General features: G+C 43.0%; 2 protein-coding genes across 2 annotated transcripts; one reads left to right on the top strand and one right to left on the bottom strand.

The window, feature by feature from the left end:
* The first annotated feature begins 7,509 nt into the window (after positions 1-7,509).
* On the top strand, positions 7,510-10,378 carry rfc3 (replication factor C (activator 1) 3). The gene is made up of 9 exons (XM_068600911.1): positions 7,510-7,679; positions 7,912-8,049; positions 8,178-8,245; positions 8,692-8,789; positions 8,935-9,116; positions 9,255-9,391; positions 9,501-9,599; positions 9,713-9,782; positions 9,874-10,378. Exons 1-9 carry the CDS (start codon positions 7,593-7,595, stop codon positions 10,063-10,065), a joined length of 1,071 nt encoding a protein of 356 aa, XP_068457012.1. The 5' UTR covers positions 7,510-7,592; the 3' UTR covers positions 10,066-10,378.
* Positions 10,379-11,082: 704 nt separating this feature from the next.
* On the bottom strand, positions 11,083-19,337 carry kl (klotho). The gene is made up of 13 exons (XM_068601007.1): positions 18,621-19,337; positions 17,617-18,047; positions 17,436-17,515; positions 17,096-17,258; positions 16,813-16,918; positions 16,095-16,244; positions 15,241-15,476; positions 14,508-14,703; positions 13,967-14,145; positions 13,537-13,644; positions 13,196-13,301; positions 12,708-12,834; positions 11,083-11,417 (listed from the first exon to the last, which is right to left on the bottom strand). Exons 1-13 carry the CDS (start codon positions 19,335-19,337, stop codon positions 11,083-11,085), a joined length of 2,934 nt encoding a protein of 977 aa, XP_068457108.1.
* Between the last annotated feature and the right edge of the window lie 706 nt (positions 19,338-20,043).

Here is a 20,043-nt window from a genome sequence, read left to right as displayed (position 1 = left end):
TTATTCTGTTCATTTGTCTCAGTCAGGATTGTTTAGAGCACCATGTACATGAATAAGACTTTGACTTGACTTGATCTAACGGTACGTTACTCACCGTGCTGCTGTGCTGCTCCTCCTCAGCATTGGAAACGTCTGAATGGGAGGAATCAGCGCTTTGGATTTCCTGGATTTCCTCATTGAGATGATCCAACTTCTTCATCAGCAGGGTCATAGAGTCACCCTCAAGATCCTGAACACAGAGGTGAAAAGACACAACACTATATATGAATATGGTTCAAGGACAAACTCTGGGGTTAAACCTTGCACTGATGTATGCTGGTCTCTGAGAAATCTGCTGAACCCAACTCAACACACACTTCTCTTCCTCCTCATCCTACTCCACCCTTCATTGCCTCCTCACAGGAACATTGTGCTTTAGGGGTACACAGTGTACCCTGCACTGTGGAGGAGGTGACACCTTCTTAATGAGATTAATTTAAGGCGAGGACAAGAGAGGCTATTGATAGAAGAGAAACCAGAAAGGTACCTAAATAAACCTCATTTGAATCGTATTTAAAAAAGCAGTGTGCACAATGTACAGTATTTGAATGTGTTGTAATATCTGTTCATTTCATACAGCTCAGTTACGCACATACCTAAACCCTCGCTTTCCCTCTCTTTCGCTTTCCACCCATTGGTCATGGACTCTGACTGAGACACTTGTTCACTGGCCTTCCAGGAAATGAACAAACTGCTTTGTTTCTGGGCTCCACTGCCAATCCCAGAGTCCCAGAGGCTGATAGCCGTACATAGGGCCCCTTTGAGGAGCTTGAAGTCCAAAAACAGCCCCCTCACTCACACACATACATGCATAGACACAAGCGTGCCCTCACCCACCCACTCACGCACACAAACACACTCTTCTGTCCACTCCCATTCCCCAACCCATCATGTTGACCAGTTTAAAAAATATCTACATCAACAGCTTTGGCAGTAAAGCCATTTCCTGTGTGTTACAGCCCCCACATCTCCAGATCCCTACACACACAGAAGGCTGTCTATGTGCACAGGGGGCTATTTTTACCCTCACTATGGGGGTAAGAACCCGGGCGAGGGGAGAGCACAGGGAGTGGAGGCTTTTCTGTGGCATGAGTTACTGCAAACATGAACATTATACACTGAGTGGCAAGTGAAAGTACAAATATGAACACAAATGCACACCGTGGCAAGCGCAGACTCCCATTGGCACACTTACATTCACAGCAGAGTGCTCTCAAAGTTCATGAAATGTTAATAGGCTTCTGACCCAAGTATTTACAGAGTGTAGAGCTCTTAATGCATCACTGTATCTCTGCTACAAGGCCATTTCATTATCAGTCTAAAAAGCTAAAACACCCATTCTGGTCTAAGTAAACATATGAATAAATAAAGAAGTGATACTATTGGCCTGCACAGTAAGCGTGCTCTGCAGATGAAATGAAAGGTGTGTGTGTGTGTGTATGAATCAATGAGAATATCATGTTAGTAGTGTAACTAAATTATAGTAGAGGGAAAGTATACACACTTAAAACGGCTAAATATACCACTGGAAATTTCAGGGGGGGGAACAAAAGAAAAAATCTTTAAGATAATGAAGTCACACCTACGTAAAACAGATCATAGTTTGTATGCTTAAACATTCAATATTCTGTTCCATTTTTGACTTGGTAAAAAAAAAAGGAGAATTCGTTGAGACAGTAACGTGCTGAAGGGACCACGGCTGACATTTAAAACACCTACAGAATTTGGGGGATGAGAGAAATACTGTCTTATAGCGGATTGGAGTATGACAGCTACATTTGTAAGATTCATGCCTGTAAGATTCATGCCACTCTAAAAGCAGCTTAAACACTCTATTTTTACCCTAAATTGTTGCCCACATTGTGGAGTGTGACGAAACTGCCTGAACCAAGATATTCCAGGAATGTGGAACCACAATGGGGCCTCTTTGACTTAACAGGTATTCAAATGAGCCCTGCCTGAGTCCATCAATATGTGACTTTAAAAGCCACTTGGTCAAATTCTAAGAACAACACTACAAAAGCAGCACGGAGAGAACAAATCCTTTCATTTTGGTCCAAGGGGGAACAGTGTGCAGTGTGCCAGAGGACCGTTAAGGGAAGGTGCCAGTGTCTGAAGGCTGCTGACAGGTGTGAGAACGCCGTCAGGGGCACACTCACACTATACCCCTGTGGTTGCCTGCTGGTACGGTGCATGCTGGGAGGTGGTCATGCCAGGCCAGAAGAAAAATGAGAAGAATTTATGATTAAATTTATACCTGCCAAAATATTCCTTTTTGTTCAGTTCCCCTTTTGTTTCAACACGTTCTTTCTCTTCACCTTAAAAAATAAATATTCCAATGATATTTTGGAAGCACAACGGGCAACGTTATGATGAGATACATTTTTGCCATTTTCTACTTAACTGCCCAATAAGAAAGATACAACAGCCCAAATCAAACCACTGACATTACTACAACATAATATTAAACACATGCACGTTTTCATGACCACCAACGCATCAGGTTGCATCAGTGTGTTGCCTCAGTGTACATAATGAATGATGTAATCATTTATATTGTTCCAAGCTAATATTGAAACTTTAATGTGCAATTAAAATAACTGGAAATGACTCTGGGGAAAATAACAACAAGCATCAAATAGCCTTTTAGTTAAGTGGAAAGAAGATCATGCTGAATAGTTTGCTGCCCTTTAGTGGTGGAATTAAGTATCACAGTTAAAGAAAATGTCTTTTTTAACTGATGACAGTTTGCCGCATCATGAAATTAATGAAGGATCAATTACATTTAGCTGCTTCTCTTTCAGGCTGATGGCTTCTTGATGACCTTGATCAGAACAAAACTGTTGTTAATGTCAGTCATGATTTTCCTCCTGTGAGAAGTCAACTTGTCTGCCTATCTGCAGTAAAAATTGCAACACAGACATGCAGCTACACAACTGCTTTCATTGCTAACTCTACACAGTGAATAGGACTTCTTTGTCTTCGTTATCGCTTTGCTCCCATCTTGTTTTTCTTACCTGTTTTCCATTGTTCTGCTGTGTTTCCTCTTCCTCCTGGCTACCTGTGAACTCAGGTTTTCCCTTGTTGGCGGGGTTTTGCCAGCTGCCAGATGCAGCACCATTAAGCTGAGCATCCAGTCTCTTCCTCGAGCACTTCTTGTTCCTGCTCAAGTTTCTACGGTGACGACTGACCTGGAACTCCTTATATTGTGACACCTGAGGAAAATCATCGTCCTCATTATCATCACCCTCTCCCTCCTCAGTGGTGGATGAAGAGGACTCTCCATCGTCAGAGATCCCCTGGTTGTCAGTGCTACAATCATTGTCACAGAACACAATGGCACTTGGCTTATGCTTCACTATTCTCAGCAGATCCAAGGAGCAGTCCTGTGATGCGTTTACAGATGCTGGGAGATGGCTGCCACTGCATTTATCCATGTCACGGCCTTCAGGAGCCGTGTCTGAACTCTGTCTGCGTTCACTGTGTCCATTCCGCTTTAAGGCAGGCTTAGATGTGTCATAGGGGGAGCTGATGTCCACCTTCAGAGGCCTCCACCTTTGAGCATGACTGACAACAGGTTCAGACATGTTGGAGCTTTGACTCAAGAGGGGAACTTGAAGTTGCAGGTCACCCAAAGGGACACCCACAGCCTGGAGGTAAACATGCCTGTCCGGCTGTTGCTGAACAGCCAACGCAGCTACTGGACCTGCATGCATGACGAGGGATCCAGTCCTCATCCGTTGAGTTCTTTATGGTGAGTACAATAGAGGCTCATTCAAACAGAGCCGGGGGAAATGTCGTACAACTTGCAGCTGCTCAAATGGTGCGTGAGTGGATGGATGATATTTACACTTTGGTCCACATTTGAATGGCCTATCAAAATTCCTTTGATACCTAAGATGGAGAGAGATAAAAGGAAAGAAAGAAACACAGAACATAACTTTGGGGAAATTATTTAAAAATATATGAATATTTGCATGTACAATTCAGAGTTATTTGTTTCTGTAAATGGATGAGGATGTCTGGATTTGCTTGCAGACTTGACTGCTGCTTAATTCATCGGCCGATCAATAATTTCCCTCTCAGTAAGACGAGGTCCAGTGCTGCAGTTTGATTCAATTATTTAAGCAAAAATAATTTCCCCACTATTTGGATTCTGTGAATACTCTCCTTACGACTAGATATTAGTTAAATTGTTTGTGCCAAAATAATCACAAATATGACTGGCCTATGCCAAAGTCTTCAAAGTTTGCCCTCATAAAAACCCCACACCCTTCAGACTTTTTTTTTGACAAACACACTGTGCTCAAACATATTGTTTTTTCCTAGGGGACATTTTTGGCTGTGGCCAACACACCCTTTCCTTGCCTGGCATTTTTTTTCTTTGTCTTAAAAACTGGCAGTGGAGGGTCTTAAAATGAGGTTCAAACGACTTCACTGTAAAGCACAGGCAGCATGAACGTATAACAAACAAATGAGTGTCCTGCCGCAAACTTGCTAAATAACAATAATTTGTTCCCAATCATTAAGCTAAATACTCTAACTTAACAACATCTTTATTTCAATACAAACATATACCCTAATCTCAATGTTAACCATAATGGAGCATCTGTGACTGTAATGTCAAAAAAAACATTTTAGGAAACACCAAATGAATATTTCCACATACCATATATTTTTGTACATAAGTTGTGTCATCGAATAGCACATCAAGCGAAGCAGTCAGAAGGTAACACAAATATCCAGCAGGGCAACGTACCGCTTATATGCTGCATGAATCCAATGGTACAGAAAGAGTGAGTTTACCTCTGAAAAGTGATTCGAAAAGCTGTGAGGGGAGGAGAAAGAAAGAAAGGGTTGAGGAATGCTCCCCCTCCTTCATTACCTCAGCAAGAAGACAGTGAGTTCCACAGGCAGGTGTTTGTACCTGTGCAAGTGTGTGTGTGTGTGTGTGTGTGTGTGTGTGTGTGTGTGTGTGTGTGTGTGTGTGTATGCAAGTGTGTGTGCGTACAGGTATGTGTGCTATTTTGCATGTAAATGCGAGCTTATGTAAAAGAGAAAAAAAATATTTTGCACTTATGTTGTGGATATTATCAAACAAATTAAATAAAAATAAAAAAGACTTTGATTACAAGGCTGGGGGCCTTTCACTCTCCCCATTCCTCCTTTGCACTCAATGATGTATAATACAACTCCAGGCAAAGGATTCTTTTTTTCTTACCTTTGGGGGACATTCCTCATCAACACATGAGGTAATGCTTTTAACATGTTCTTATCTTCTCTCAAAATTTCTCAGTTCGTACATTTTGTAACTATAAATCAACGCTGTGAGCTAAAAGGACTTAAGGTCCTTCCAAAACTGACAATGTACTATGAAATTCCTAAAGTCTGCCAGCAACCATAACATTTTATGTAATGTAGGTCAAGACTACGAACCTGTTCTTTGTACACTCAGCTTGAGGATGGTTCTGCCTGTCGACGCCTGCTTGACCTCGTTCTTGGGGAGAAGAGATCTGGTCAAGGTAGACTAGGATTTAGAAGTAATTTCAATCACTGTCTGCTATCTCCATCCACAATCACGGAACAATATATTATTCTCAGAGTGCTCTGCTTATTGAGGAAAAAATATATTGACTGAAATGTATTCATATAAAGGAGCTCATCGATGTAAAGTTTGCAGCAGTCTAACTACCACAAAATGACATTTAAAAGCAACATTACGTCTTTTAACAGAGCGACCTTCATGATAGTGCAGTATGTTTCCTGCATCTTTAACTGCTACGTGTGATTTATCACCATAAAAACAGAACTTGCCAACAAACTTGCCATTGGGAAAGCTACCGTGACCTGAACCTTTGAAAAATAGGTAATACCTTAAAAAAGAGACCATCAGCACAAGTTGAACTATCTGACAAATGTATTTATGACTCAAATTGATACTTATGAATGAACATCATAAGTTATCTTGCATGAAGTAACTTGATAAGCTTCCACCACGCGTCCCAGATGTTTCATTGTCCTACATTGCTGTGATGATGGATGCTAATTAATTTAACTCCAACATGTATTTCAGTACAAGCTACGGCAACCTGCTGAGACATGCTCCTACATATACAACATTCCTGTCAAAAGGTATATTTACCTGGATCATGCTGAAGAAAAGCAGGGAAAAGAAAAGGCTACAGACAGATAGGATACTGTAAAACATTTTGAAAAAGAGTATAATGAGTATGTGTAACAGCTTATGATTGCCTTATATGAAGTCTAAAAATCAATTTGACTGCGGGAAACACATACGCGTTTATCAAGACTACTGCAGAAATACCCACACTGAATTGTGTAAGCTGTGTTATCTTGGCAGTGTGTACTGTAGATACAGTGCAAAATATTAGTCAGAACAAAACTTGATTTTGACAACAAACACATGCAGGAAGTCAGATAAGCAAAGAAAACATCTGCTTCCCAACTTTGTGACTGCAAGAAAAAAAAAAGATGCAATTACAACATGGCACTTTAATGAATGCACTATGTGGGCACTACTAAGTTTTCCTTTTCAAATGGGGATCATAGAATAATTGCATTTAATTAGTGTAACATACAGCAACACATTGAGTTAGCTCCTCCAAAAACGACCAGTTCTCATTCTCATTGTGGTTCGAATGACCTTATGGTGACATTATAAGCTTTTGTTTTTGTTGAATGGAATTAAATTCTCAAATTCCTTGGTGGCATCATAGTAATGTTACGGTCTTCACTGTAAACGCCTGCAAAAAATAAAAGATGTTATCTTTAAGAGACAGAGACTATTCTGCTAGTGGGCCTATAGGTGAAACGCTTGCTGCTCGGTCTCTTTTAACTCCCCTGGGCTTTCACCTTAACAAGGCACTTGTCTTTGCCATGGCTGTCCTTTGTGGTACTCATGCGCACACACACACACACACACACACACACACACACACACACACACACACACACACATTATATATATATATATATATATATATATATATATATATATATATATATATATATATATTTATATATATATATATATATATATATATATATATATATATATATATATATATATAAACACAGTCTTTTATGGTACTTTGTACTGCTTCTTCACAACTTTATTCAAAAGGAAATGTTTAACTTATTCCACCATTGCAAAATATAATGACTGTGAATCTCTGAATATTATGGACAAGTTGTACATCGCACACTAATGGTAGCTGTGTAACATGTAGTAAAATACGTCACAAATACGTTACAATGTATAATTCTGTCAGAAACGGGAACAACAGTCTATCGCCATCAGATACAAGACATGTCTGGGTGTCAATTAGCCTACTTACAGCTTTGTGGTTGCCAAGATGAGTTTTACCGCTCGCCTGTAGCCTTTTTGACCCGTTCGACTTTCCGTAGCACAAGCGGAAGTAGCAGTTGCTTACAGGTTGTCTATGAATACTATTTCGCGGGAGAGTTCGTTAGCTAGAGCCAAGCTGTCTGCTGTCAACACTGACGAGTACAGTTATTAAATTCATAACACAATGAGTTTGTGGGTGGACAAATATCGTCCGACGTCGCTCGGGAAACTCGACTATCATAAAGAGCAAGCGACCCAGCTGAAGAACCTGGTAAGAGGACCAACCTGCGATGTTAACTATAATCAGACCAAGTTAGCATTAGCAGCATATTCAATAGCTGCGTATAGGCTATTGATTAATTTAATGTAGGAGTCACATTAACGTCAAATATGAGTTGGAGAGCAACCCTAGTTAAACTAGCAGGTTAATGACATCATTGTCCACGTTAACGTGAAATACACAATACACAAAATTACAACTTTCTTTTTAATGTGTGTTTCAGGTTCAATGTGGAGACTTTCCCCACTTGTTGGTGTATGGACCGTCGGGCGCGGGGAAGAAGACCCGCATCATGTGTCTGCTGAGGGAGCTGTATGGAGCCGGGGTGGAGAAGCTCCGCATAGAGCACCAGACAATCGTGGTGAGAGAGCAAATATACACTACAATACACCACCGGCATGCAGTTACTGCACACTCCTCTGTCTTCATTTCAACACTGTCACATTGTCTGACGAAGGCTGACTTGCAACTTGTGTTTTTTGTCTCCAGGCTCCATCAAAGAAGAAAATTGAGATTAACACAATAGCCAGCAACTATCACTTGGAGGTCAATGCAAGGTAATTTAATGTTGTTAGTTTTGTACACTTACTCAAGTACTGTACTTAATCACAGTTTGGAGGAGAAATTGTATCTACATATCAGAGAAAATGTTGTATTTTCTACTCAAATGCATTTATTTTTACAGCTGTAGTCTCGGTTACTTTGCAGATTAATATTCATTCATATGGCTTCATGGTTGGGTTATTATTAGCTATCCACTCAGCAAACTTAAGCCAGAGGTGCACTTTTCCCCTGTGAATGGCTTGTTTGGTCACTCATTCAGAAAACTTAAGACAAGTCTGATTTTTGTACACATCTGATAAGAAAGAGACTTTAGCAGAAACAATAATGTTGGTTCTTCCAAGTTTGAGGCTTCCATGTTGTTTAACAGGCTGCTGTCTGGCTCGGTGAGACCAATTCATTTCTGTTAGGACAATAAGTATTTCTGTTCTGTTTCTAAAAGTGATGCTGGAAATCAGGACCGTGTGGTGATTCAAGAGCTGATTAAAACTGTGGCTCAGTCTCAGCAGATCCAGTCAAGCACCCAGAGAGAGTTCAAAGGTAGGAAAGACACAAACCTTTGTGTTACTTTAACTTGTGATTGCTGGTCCATGTTCAAGAATGTTATTACACAGCCACAGCGTGGAATCGGAAAAAGCTCAAGACCAGACTGTTATTGTTGTAACTGGCAAATGTTTGCTTTCAGTGGTGTTGCTCACGGAGGTGGACAGACTCACAAAGGATGCCCAGCATGCATTGCGCCGAACAATGGAAAAGTACATGTCCACCTGCCGTCTCATCCTCTGCTCAACCTCCACCTCTAAAGTCATCGGGCCGATTCAGAGCCGTTGTCTGGCTATCAGAGTTCCTCTGCCAAGCTCAGAAGAGGTACGGTGAAGATGATGTGCTCAAGATTGTCATTGGTAATCATCTGAAAGTAGCACGCCTTAAAGATTGCTGCTTAAATCACGGTCAATACTACATTTCACATTTTTACCCCTTGTCTCCTGTGTTATTGTCTGCCAGGTCTGCAGTGTTTTAACATCAATCTGTAAAAAGGAGGGCCTGATCCTTCCACCTGAGCTGGCCAAACAAATCACAGAGAAGTCTGGTCGCAACCTCCGCAAAGCCCTTTTGATGTGCGAGGCATGCAGAGTGCAGCAGTAAGTTTTCACGAAACGTATTATCATTGCTTTACATCATAATCCTTGGATTGGCGTGAGATATGAATGAAAATAATGTGCTTATTTAGACTGCATTATTCTTTCTTAGGTATCCATTCTCTGCAGATCAAGACGTCCCGCAGACGGACTGGGAGGTCTACCTCAGAGAGACTGCTAACGCCATCGTCAGCCAGCAAAGCCCTCAGAGGTAGGAGGAGCACAAAGAGAGAGAAGAGGTTTAGTTTGTTCTGTATAAACTAAGGAAAGTTAATTAGATGTGTGTGTATTTCACTGCTGAATCCCCATCTGGATCTGTTCCAGGTTGTTGGAGGTTCGTGCCCGGTTGTACGAGCTGCTGACTCACTGCATTCCACCTGACATCATTATGAAGGTATTGTTCATCATCTTCCGTCATAGTGTTAAAGTTTTTAGGGACGTATACAGTCAGGATTATTCATTTTCCTCATCCAATCCTCAAACAGGGTCTGGTAACGGAGTTGCTGAGTAACTGTGATGGTCAGCTGAAGACAGAGGTGGCCCACATGGCAGCCTACTATGAACACAGACTGCAGCTGGGCAGCAAGGCTATCTACCACCTTGAGGCCTTCACCGCCAAGTTCATGGCCATATACAAGAAGTTCATGGAAGACGGTCTGGACGGGATGATGTTTTGACTCTGACTAGAATACGGATACTTATTCAACAAGTAGTTCAACAGCCATTGTTTTCGCTATCTTGTTGTTTTTTGCCCTAAAAACACCTCCAGTGGACTTGATACAGGTTTGTATTCTGTAAGGCATGGTGACATGAACATAACTCACCCAAAAACAAGTCTGTCTTACAGTTTGTCACTTTCTGCCGTGGATTGTTGCCCAAACAAAAACGTACTGTCACTAGTGGGATAAAATAATGCAAGCAGACCAGTTTAAATAGTAGCAGGCAATTCCTTGTATTAAAACTATACTGCAAGGATGCAGTGTTTCCCTAAAAATCTGCATCAGAACATATTAAATTACTTTGTTTATATAAAAGTCTGACCATGGATTTCATTATTCTGAACAAACACAACATAATCTGTACATTAACCCTAATGTTTCATAGCAATCATGAGTTTGATGAGTGGCTGTGGCGTTTATTTTATAACATGACAATGCGTACATTAGTCTGATGATGCTCCAAGTGTCCCAGTATGTGAGAGACAGGAAACACGGGGAGAGAGCGAGGATGATTAATGCAACAGCCTGATTTAAGCCAGGGCGGTTAAAGTATCTACATTTGAGTTCTACCATGTCAAAACATGTTTGTTAGTGGTTGCTTTTACCTTTGTATTTAAGGAAATGCATTGTCAAGTTGAGCACTAAGATAAGCGTAACAAATACTCACAAATCTGCGCAGACATTACAAATATTAATTTAAAAAAATAGTCTTTTGAGATGTTCTGTGAACCCATGAAGGCATGTACAAACACGTTTCCTTTGGATTCTATGGATAAATTATCTTGTGGAGTGCAAGAGTTCTCAGAAAATAAAACCCCTAATGGGTGACTTGACTTTCCGAACGGCATTAACTCACAAGCAGCTTCGAAGAGGCCATTCTGTGAAATACATATCTGGAACCGATAACAACAATCAGCTCAGGTTTTTTTCCTCGAGTAATTTATAAAACAAACTCTATTTCCAAAGTCACAATGATCAGTAGCACTCTTTGTGTCTCTTGGCTGTGTAGTAGATGATGAGGCCCAGGGTGATCAGCACCGCTGAACCCACCAGAGTCAGGAAGCCCACCACAGGCCTCTTGACCAGCACATGGCAGCCGAGGCAGGGCTGAGGCATGCTGGGACACTGCTGGGGCGACGCTCCCTGAATAGGGAAGCCGTTGTGCTGGATGATGTTGCGATAGTTGGAGAGAGAGGCCTTGATGATGACCTCCTCTTGAACGTTGCCGTACAAGCCGAAGCCCGGATCCCTTTGGTCACTCAGGGCGTACGCAAAGTAACCCTTCAGGTTTACGCCGTCCAGAGTGTACGCTGAGGAGGAGAGAAAGATGTGACGGGTTCAAGATTCATCTTCAGGGACTTTCACGTGCACAAGGAGGTGAGTTGTCGGGCTGGATGCGTTTGACGGAAAACACTTAACCTTTAACGCCTCGTTCAGTCGGTAGCATATGAACGTATAATTAAGTTAAAAGCAGATCTATGGACGAGTATTTAAATATTTACAACAGTCATAACTTCAACTATGCAGACATACTGCATATATTGTCGCCAGCTACGTCAATGCATATTTAAAATATAATTGTTCTGTACTGCAGCTGGAGGGTTGAAATAAATCGTTAGCAAAAAACAAATATAAAACATGAAGCCCCTGTTTTGAGTCGCAATCCCCCAAGAAGTAGAAGTTGTTTTTATCAGTAGAAAGTAACTATGATAGTTAACAGCTATGTATTAATGTTTTTAAGGACATCTTGTCTGAGTGTTTGTTTTTCTTGTAAGCCCAATTTATGCCACAATAAAATAAAAGGAAGTTTCAAATAATTTAATGTAAAATGTAATACATTCCTCACATGTCATGGTTATTGTAGACAAAATACAGACACTAATATATAATGATATAAACTAATTGTTTTCTGAGGGTGGTTGCCCCCTAGTGGTAAACGAGCACACTGACACACAACAACACAATACTATGTGCACATCATAGCACGACACTGCAAGGTTTCAAAGTGCAAGTCAAGGTCTTCACTGAGTGTGACCCAATAAACTTTGCAAGGACAGGTAATTGTATCACAAGTGACCTTGACTCTACAATCCGAGCGAAGAGTGTGTATCTGTGTTGATATTTTGTGTCTGTTCTGAGTCAGCTGACTATTCAGGGGTCAGTGACCTAAATACTTGTCTAATAATTAAACTCCACTGAGGCCAGGAAGGGAGAAAAACCTGCAGTCACCACTCGATGCAGTGATTATAATCAGCGGTTTGGCATTAAACCTACAAAATCTCAACATCCAGACATTGGCCGCGTTTCCCAGATTCGTTAAGAAGCTCTTAAGCAATAAGAGCTTCTTAGGAGCGCTCTTAAGAGCGCTGTGAAAGAAGGATGTTTTCCCAGAGTCGTTCTTAGCTTAAGAGAATCTTTCATTAAGAAGGAAATGTAAGATCAGCCTGACCCACTCTTAACAGCAGAAGGCAGTTAACAACGCATCTGGGAGACACCTCTATCTTAGCGCTCCTTCTTAGCCAAACCCTTCTTAAGAGCCTTCTTAAGTCCTTAAGAACGATCGAATCTGGGAAACGCGGCCATTGTGTGTCTGGTCTCACCTTTCAGCGCCTCATTAATGTAGTTGTACAGGTAGTAGACTCTCAGGCTGTCTTTGAAGCGGGCCGGGTCCTCCTGCACCCCATTAGCCATCACGTAGACGGGTACATCGCAGTAGTGCTCCCTCACCTGACAGCAGGAGAGCAGCGTGAGTATGTATCTCTGTCAAGGGTCTGCTATCAGAGTATATCACATACTTCACATCGAACAACAATTAACTTTTCATCCACTAGGTACAAAAACACTTTAAGTAGAATATGAAGAATCTAAATCGGCCAATAAGCCACGCAGCGAAATACTAAAGATGGTGTTTGTAGACTTTACAAATAACCCCTCAATTAAAAATTCAGAATCTATTTATATTTAACTATTCTTAATGTCAAAGGTCACAAAATGTCGACTTGACAACTACTGGTTTAAGTATATCAAAAAGAGTCAGCTAGCTATCCAACTTTGTCATCTCTTCACAAGACGCCAACACCCGGCTCACCCAGTTGAGGGCTTTCCTCAGACCCCAGGGCACAACGGGCCTCGGGGACATGATCCATGTGGTGTCTATCATTTGCTGGACCTCCAGCATTGCTGTGTAGGTGTACCTGCGTAGCACATGCAGATGATACAGAAGCTGAAGACAAAATAACATTCTTATGAATATCTAACGGCTTTAAGATGCTGGAGGAATCACAACATCGGGGCTAAATATTGGTCCTCAACTAAACCCTATCGGAGTAGCTTTTTAAAAGCTCATACCTCGCTCTCCACCCTCTTGTTTCCGGTTTTTATGTCATGTTTCAATCTCAAAATAATGGCAAAAAAGTGACTTTATCTTACGAGTCTTCCATGGCGTGTGTCACCAGCTTGGTACTGAAGTGACTAATGGCAAAGAAGTCATACGTCCCTTTAACCAGGTGTCTGTCCTCCTCATTGAACACTGGCAGGCTGAAGAAGCACACACACACACACACACACACACACACACACACACACACACAAACGCACATCCACATTCCACAGATTATTGATTCAACATGTTGTCATTAATGATATACTGCTACTACAACCTCCAGCTCAATGATACTGAAATTCCACCATATTACATCTTTGAATAATATCAGTTTAAGCCCAACCCTGAAATCCTGTTCAACCAGAATGACAACAACACATTGAAATACGGAGCCTTCTTCATTGTGACTCTGAACTGCAATGTTCATTCTTTAGTCAACAAAGTGAATGTTTTGAAGTGAGAGTGAAGCGTTTGTACTCTAGTGAGTTGAGCTGCCGCAGCCAGCTCCTCATTTCCAGAGGGTAGTCCCCGCTGCCGAAGATCGGCTCTGCAAACCAGCCGACGCGGAAGTCCAAAACTCTTTTAGCCGGTTCCACGTCTTCGCGGCTAAATGAAAATGCCGGTTCCACCCAGTCCATGTGCAGAGCCAAAGACACCTGAGACACAACACAAAACATGGCGGAGCAAGTGTCATCTGTGATGTTGTCGTTCTCCTATTGACTGAAGTGATTCATGGAAGTCCTCTTATGCTGCATTGTGTTGCACCAGAAAGAGTAATTAATGTATATGTTAAATGGATTGCACCAGAAAGACTCATTCATTTAGAGTAGCAAAAGAGCCAACACAACAAAAACAAACCCAACACACAAATGTCCTCAACAGAAGATCCATTAAAAAGATTTAGCTGTACTGACAATGACTGTTTGAATACTTGCATACCATAAAACAACATACCACTATGATAAAAGTATTTGAGTATAGATAATAAATAACATAATGAATAAATTCCTCTGCTGACCTTTCCCCCCTGTGTGTGTCTGAACTCGCGGTCGTAGGCGCGCCAGGCCAGAGCGTGCGCCCGCAGCATCTGGTGACCCTCCTGGTAGCTCACCATCTCGTCGTTGGGCTCGTTCAGGGTGATCCACATCTTCACATGGGCGCCGAGTTCTCTGTAGCAAAGTCTGGCATAGTCTGCGAACGCCTCCGGAGTCTCTCTGAGAAGGCAAGAAGAAAGGGTCCAATTTGAATCCCGCACTAAGATTGCACATCAGACACACAGTGGTTTTCATTTGACCATGAAATTCAGATGTAAAGAATCACAATATAACAGAAGAATACTGATATGCTCACACGCATAAATAAATGTATATTCTAGAGGACACGTAGGCGATGTATTACAATCTAACATTAAATGTTGTGCCAGTACAGATGAAAATGCCAATACATTAGAGTGTTGCATTATGTAAATAGTGTAATCACTGCTTTTCCTGGTATCTCTTTATGACAGGAAAAGGAAAGATGATTCGGCATTTATAGCGGTTCCATGTTGATGGCACCCATGACAGACGGTTCCTGTGGACATCGTTGCATGTTTGCTCAACCACTCTGTAAATTGCAATAAACCATATCTGACAAAGATGGGTGTTTATTAGTTCTGCGTTCGGAACAGATTTTTTTTTAACCTCGAATTTCCATGTCAATAATGTAATATTTTAATTAAAATGAGAAACTGGATAAAACCTGCTTCTGACCTGTTCAGCCACCTGTTGGCGGTGTCCAGCGGCGCCGGCAGGCTGCTCCGCAGGCGTGTGTGGTGCCACAGAGTGACCACGGGCGTGACGTTGGCCTGCAGCAGCTGCCGGGTGAAGCAGCGGTAGTAGCCCAGCAGGGTGGTGTTGGGGTGAGCCACGTCACCTGAAGGCACCACGGCTGACCAGTTGAGGGAGAAGTGGAAGTGGTTTACCCCGACTTGCTGGATTTCATCCACCTGAAGACAGAGGAGGAGGAATAACGTGGCACTATAAGTTTTACACCTCTGGAGAAAAAGCACCAATTAGTTAAAAAAAACTGAGCTTTTTAATACAAAAGTCAGTGGCTGAGGGAATACTGAATACAAGTATGTTACAGTACACTTTCTCGCCAATTAGTGGTTGAACCCCCACAATTTTCACCTTAAAAAGTACAAATAATAGCATGTTTACATACAAGTAATCAAAGTAAGTGACTGAAAGAACTCCCAAATCCTTCACACTGCTGGTTACTTCATTATTTTACAAATAAGTGACATCAAGTGACAGAAATGTTTACTTGAAATGTGTGTTGAAGTAATTTTAAGGATTACTCAAAAAATAACATCTGCAAAGTCGTCTTTATTTCTTCTATCTATTTCTTGTGCATTTCGGAGCTACTCAGAGCTGTAAAACAGACATGATCCCTCACTGTCTTCCCACACACATACACACTGCCACTAATGTGTCACCGATGTGCTTTTATGTCACGGCAACTGTGAAAAAATAGACTTTTCAGAGCAGAGGTGTTCTCTTCCTCAAACTCGTGTTTGAAGCTCTTCAAAAGAGGACTGGTCGACAGGCAGGAGAGGCTTTACCTGTTGTCGGATGGTGACGTAATCGGCACAGTGTGCGGTTCGGCGTACAGGCGGTGCGCTGAAGCCCTCCAGCCTCAGCAGCTCCCCGTTGTTAGAGATGTTCCACAAGTAAACACTGGGGTCTGCAAACTGGCTGGGCGTGGTCTCCACCTATGACGTGAGGGGAAACAGAAGCAACACACCAACGTAAACATGCACCGAGCCGCCCTCTCACCTCGTGTTTACCTCATACGCACGAACGCAAACAGAGACCAAACGGGACCGATCGATAGAAAGACTCGGTCCTGTGCTGTTGAGCAGAGCTAGACGTTGTCAGGTTATGTGGTTTATGATTCAGAGATGATTCATCGTTGTGGCTGTTTCCGAGCTGGACTGTCACCATGAAAACTGCAAGTGTAAAACTTAGTAACGGTGGAAGTGCAGCTACTAATTTACTTCCTCACTGAAAAACAATACAATAAAAACAATAATAATATTATATAATAGTGATAATACTTCACTAAAGGTGTGTGAGGTTTGTACTGAATCGCTTAACCAAAGTTAATAAAGTGTTAATATTTTCTCAAGTTCTTCAGTTTCTGAGGAAATAATCTCATTGAGTCTCATTCACTAACAGACCTCTGCACTTTGGCAACTTATTTATCCTCCCACAACACACTAATACATTACACACACTCCTTCCTCTCATCCAAACACACACACATATGCACACACACACCTGTATGGAGTTGGCTGAGACGCCCCAGGCAAAATCACACGGGAAGATTCCTTGTGCTGGTCTGTTCTCCGGGAGTTCTGGGAAACCGTTCCTCTGGATGACGTTTCTTAAAGAATAATGAATAATCATCGACTCAGGAGGAGTAAGGCATCATGACATGAGCCAGGATGTGGACAGTTGCATCAACAAAGCCTTCAGAAGAAATATTAGCATTGTTATTGCACAGATTACAATATTGTGCGTCCTTTGCCAAACTCCCCACTGGTCACATGATGACATGTACCTGTAAAAGGTGGCAGATGTCTTTGGCTCTCTCTTCATGCCAAGAGTGTTGAAGTCAACGTAGTACAGTCCCCTTCGTATCCCATATTCCCTGTGCCACTCGAAGCCGTCTATGAGCGACCAGGCTGTGTATCCGATCACATTCACTCCATCTATGATGATCGCTGACCCACACAGATGGACGGAGCAGATTAGCTTCTCCGAGCTTTAGATTTAAATGTCATGTCAAATGGTTTATGCTCGTGTAAAAAAAAAGGAAAACAAGTGTATGAATGTGTATGAAGTGTATGAACGCAGTAACCTGTGTTTACTGTTTGAGATCAGACTGTATCATTACTCACATTTCAGCGCCTCTGCAATGAACCTCTTGAGGTAGTACATGTGTTTTGGGTCTTCTGTCTTAGTATTGCCGAGGACGTACCTGTAGTAAATAGCAGATGGTCGACAACACAGCAACCACCAGAACAACGCACAAAGAACATCACAGACGGACGGACGAATCAACAGGACACCCGAACCCACCAACCGCTCTGCACCACAAAGATGGGCGGCTTGTTGTACTCTGCGTTGACCCAGTAGAGCAGCATCCGCAGGTCCAGAGCCTCCTGCTGCCCAAACTTCAGGCTGTCGTTGACGAGCTGGAAGCTCAGGGCGGCTCCATGAGACAGGGCGAAGAAGTCGGCCGTCCTCCTCACCTGCTGCCTCTCCTCCTCGGTGAAGGAGGGCAGCCGAGAGCCCAACCTCGCCTTCATGCAGGGAGGGTAGTCTCCATCTATGAAGAGAGGCCGGGCGAACCAGCCCAGGACGTGGTCCAGGGAGCACTGACACTCTCGCAGGCTTTCCAGGCGAGTGCGGCTGGGCTTGATCCAGTGAGAGGCCAGCGCCATGGACAGCTTGCCCTGCTGGCGGGGCCGGTAGTGGCGATCGTAGAGATGCCATGCAGCTGCATGAGCCTGGAGGGGAAAGAAGAATGATGGGCAGACAGGGTGAAGGAGAAGAGGAGGACGGAGGAGACGGAATAGGATGAGGGAGGATATATACTTTATTCATCCCCAATGGGAAATCTGGTTGCGGCAGCAGCAAGCAGAGTTACATCGAAGACAGAAAATGAAATAATACAAGTGCAAAAATGCAAAGTATATGAAGTGTGTAACTGTAGTAGGATGGTATAGTTTATAACATGATCATGGAAGGAGGGGGCGAAGGGAGAGGGACCAAATGAAGAAAGACAAAGTGTATTTCACTCTGATCAGTGCAGTATAAATACTTCACAGGTGAAGACAGTCAAACAGGAAGACTTCTTCACACCAAAATAAAAATAAATTAAAATTAAAATGGACAAAAAGTTTACAAATTATAAAAGTGAAAAAAAGATGATCAAACGCAATAACATTATGCAGTTTTGGAACTTTACTCAAGTACATTTTATGCTGCGTTTTTAAAAAAAAATCCAATTCATAGAGGGACATCGCTTCATATCTATCGTTAAGTTGCTCGATCCTTTTGTTTCAAACGGGAGAACCCACCTTCAGGAGGTTGTGTCCGACACGGAACGGGAGATCGGGGTCGTTCTTTATCCCGGGAGCGACCACTCCGGTGCCGTACCCGTGCCGCGCCACCACAAACGGGTTATCAATGGTGATCCAATACTTCACGTCATCCCCGAAAGTCTGGAAACAGAAATCGGCGTAGTCCTTGAAGATCCCCACCATCTCCGGATGGCTCCAGCCGCCGAGGGTCTGCTGCAGGTGGTCCGGCAGGTCCCAGTGGTACAGCGTGACCACCGGCTGCACGCGCTTCTCCTTCAGCCTCTTGATGAGCGCCCGGTAGTAGTTTGTGCCGATTTCGTTGTAACTCCCGCGGGTGCCGTTGGGAAATATCCTGGACCAGGACAGGGAGAACCTGTAGTGGCTGACCCCGAGCTGCTCGATGGCTCGTACGTCTGTGTGGATGTTGTGATAGCTGTCGCTGCCGACGTCCCCGGTGGCCATTCGGTTCCCACCGCGCGTAAAAGTGTCCCAAATGGAGAGCCCCTTGCCGTCCTTCTCATACGCGCCCTCCACCTGGTACGCCGCCGTGCCCACCGCCCATATGAAGTCCTTGGGGAAGGTATCGTAGAGGAAAGCCTTGTCTCCTGGATAAGGCAGTTTACTGAAACGACCCCACGTTTTCAACCCAGCGTTGGGCTTTGCGGCCGCAGAGGTCAGGGCGAGACAAGTCAAAAGGGCGATCAGACCACTCATGTTGCCTCTGATGTCCAGTGTTGCACTTTAATCGTCACTCAACCATGCTGAGGGCTGTCAGGGCTATATAGCGGGCTGTGGAGTGCAGTCAACCAGCTGTGAACCCACCACACGTTGCCTCTACAAATCTATCAATTATTAGCCAAAGCACCTGACGCACGAAGGTCTGCAGGCAAAACATGATGTAAAGAGTCCGAAATGACCGCTCGTTAAGTAAGCAGGGACACATTAGTTTAAGATTTAACTATAAATAAATACATGAATAAGGAATGCTCATTTCAAATTAAAATGAATTGTTTTTTCTTATTCTGTTTTAGCTAAAAGAGTGTTTTTTCTTCAACATGAGCATTTCCTCCCTCCAGAGTGACCCAGGTGCAAAAGCCTTAATGTGATCCCAGTAACAGAACCATTACCATACATCCTGCACCGGCAGATAATCTCATAACTCCGTTTAAATGGCACACGTCAGGCGCAGAAAAACGCATCTGAATTTTTCACTGGATCAAGTTCAGTCAGGGAGCGAGGGGAGAGGAGGGGAGAGGAGGGAGCGAGGGGAGAGGAGGGGAGAGGAGGGAGCGAGTGCAAACAGCAGAGTCAGTGTCCTGCTACACCGCGGTCACCGCTTCATTATCGGCCTGCTTTCAGCAGGGTTGCTCGGAAACTCAGGCCTCTTACTGCTGGCCATCTTGGTCCATGTAGCACCTGC

Source organism: Clinocottus analis, unplaced genomic scaffold, assembly GCF_023055335.1.
Source record: "Clinocottus analis isolate CAN_PGR_092001 unplaced genomic scaffold, fCliAna1.0.p SCAF_5, whole genome shotgun sequence".
NCBI lineage: Eukaryota > Metazoa > Chordata > Actinopteri > Perciformes > Cottidae > Clinocottus > Clinocottus analis.
The sequence above is the reverse complement of the archived record's forward strand: the minus strand, read 5'-3'. Positions and strand labels throughout refer to the sequence as shown.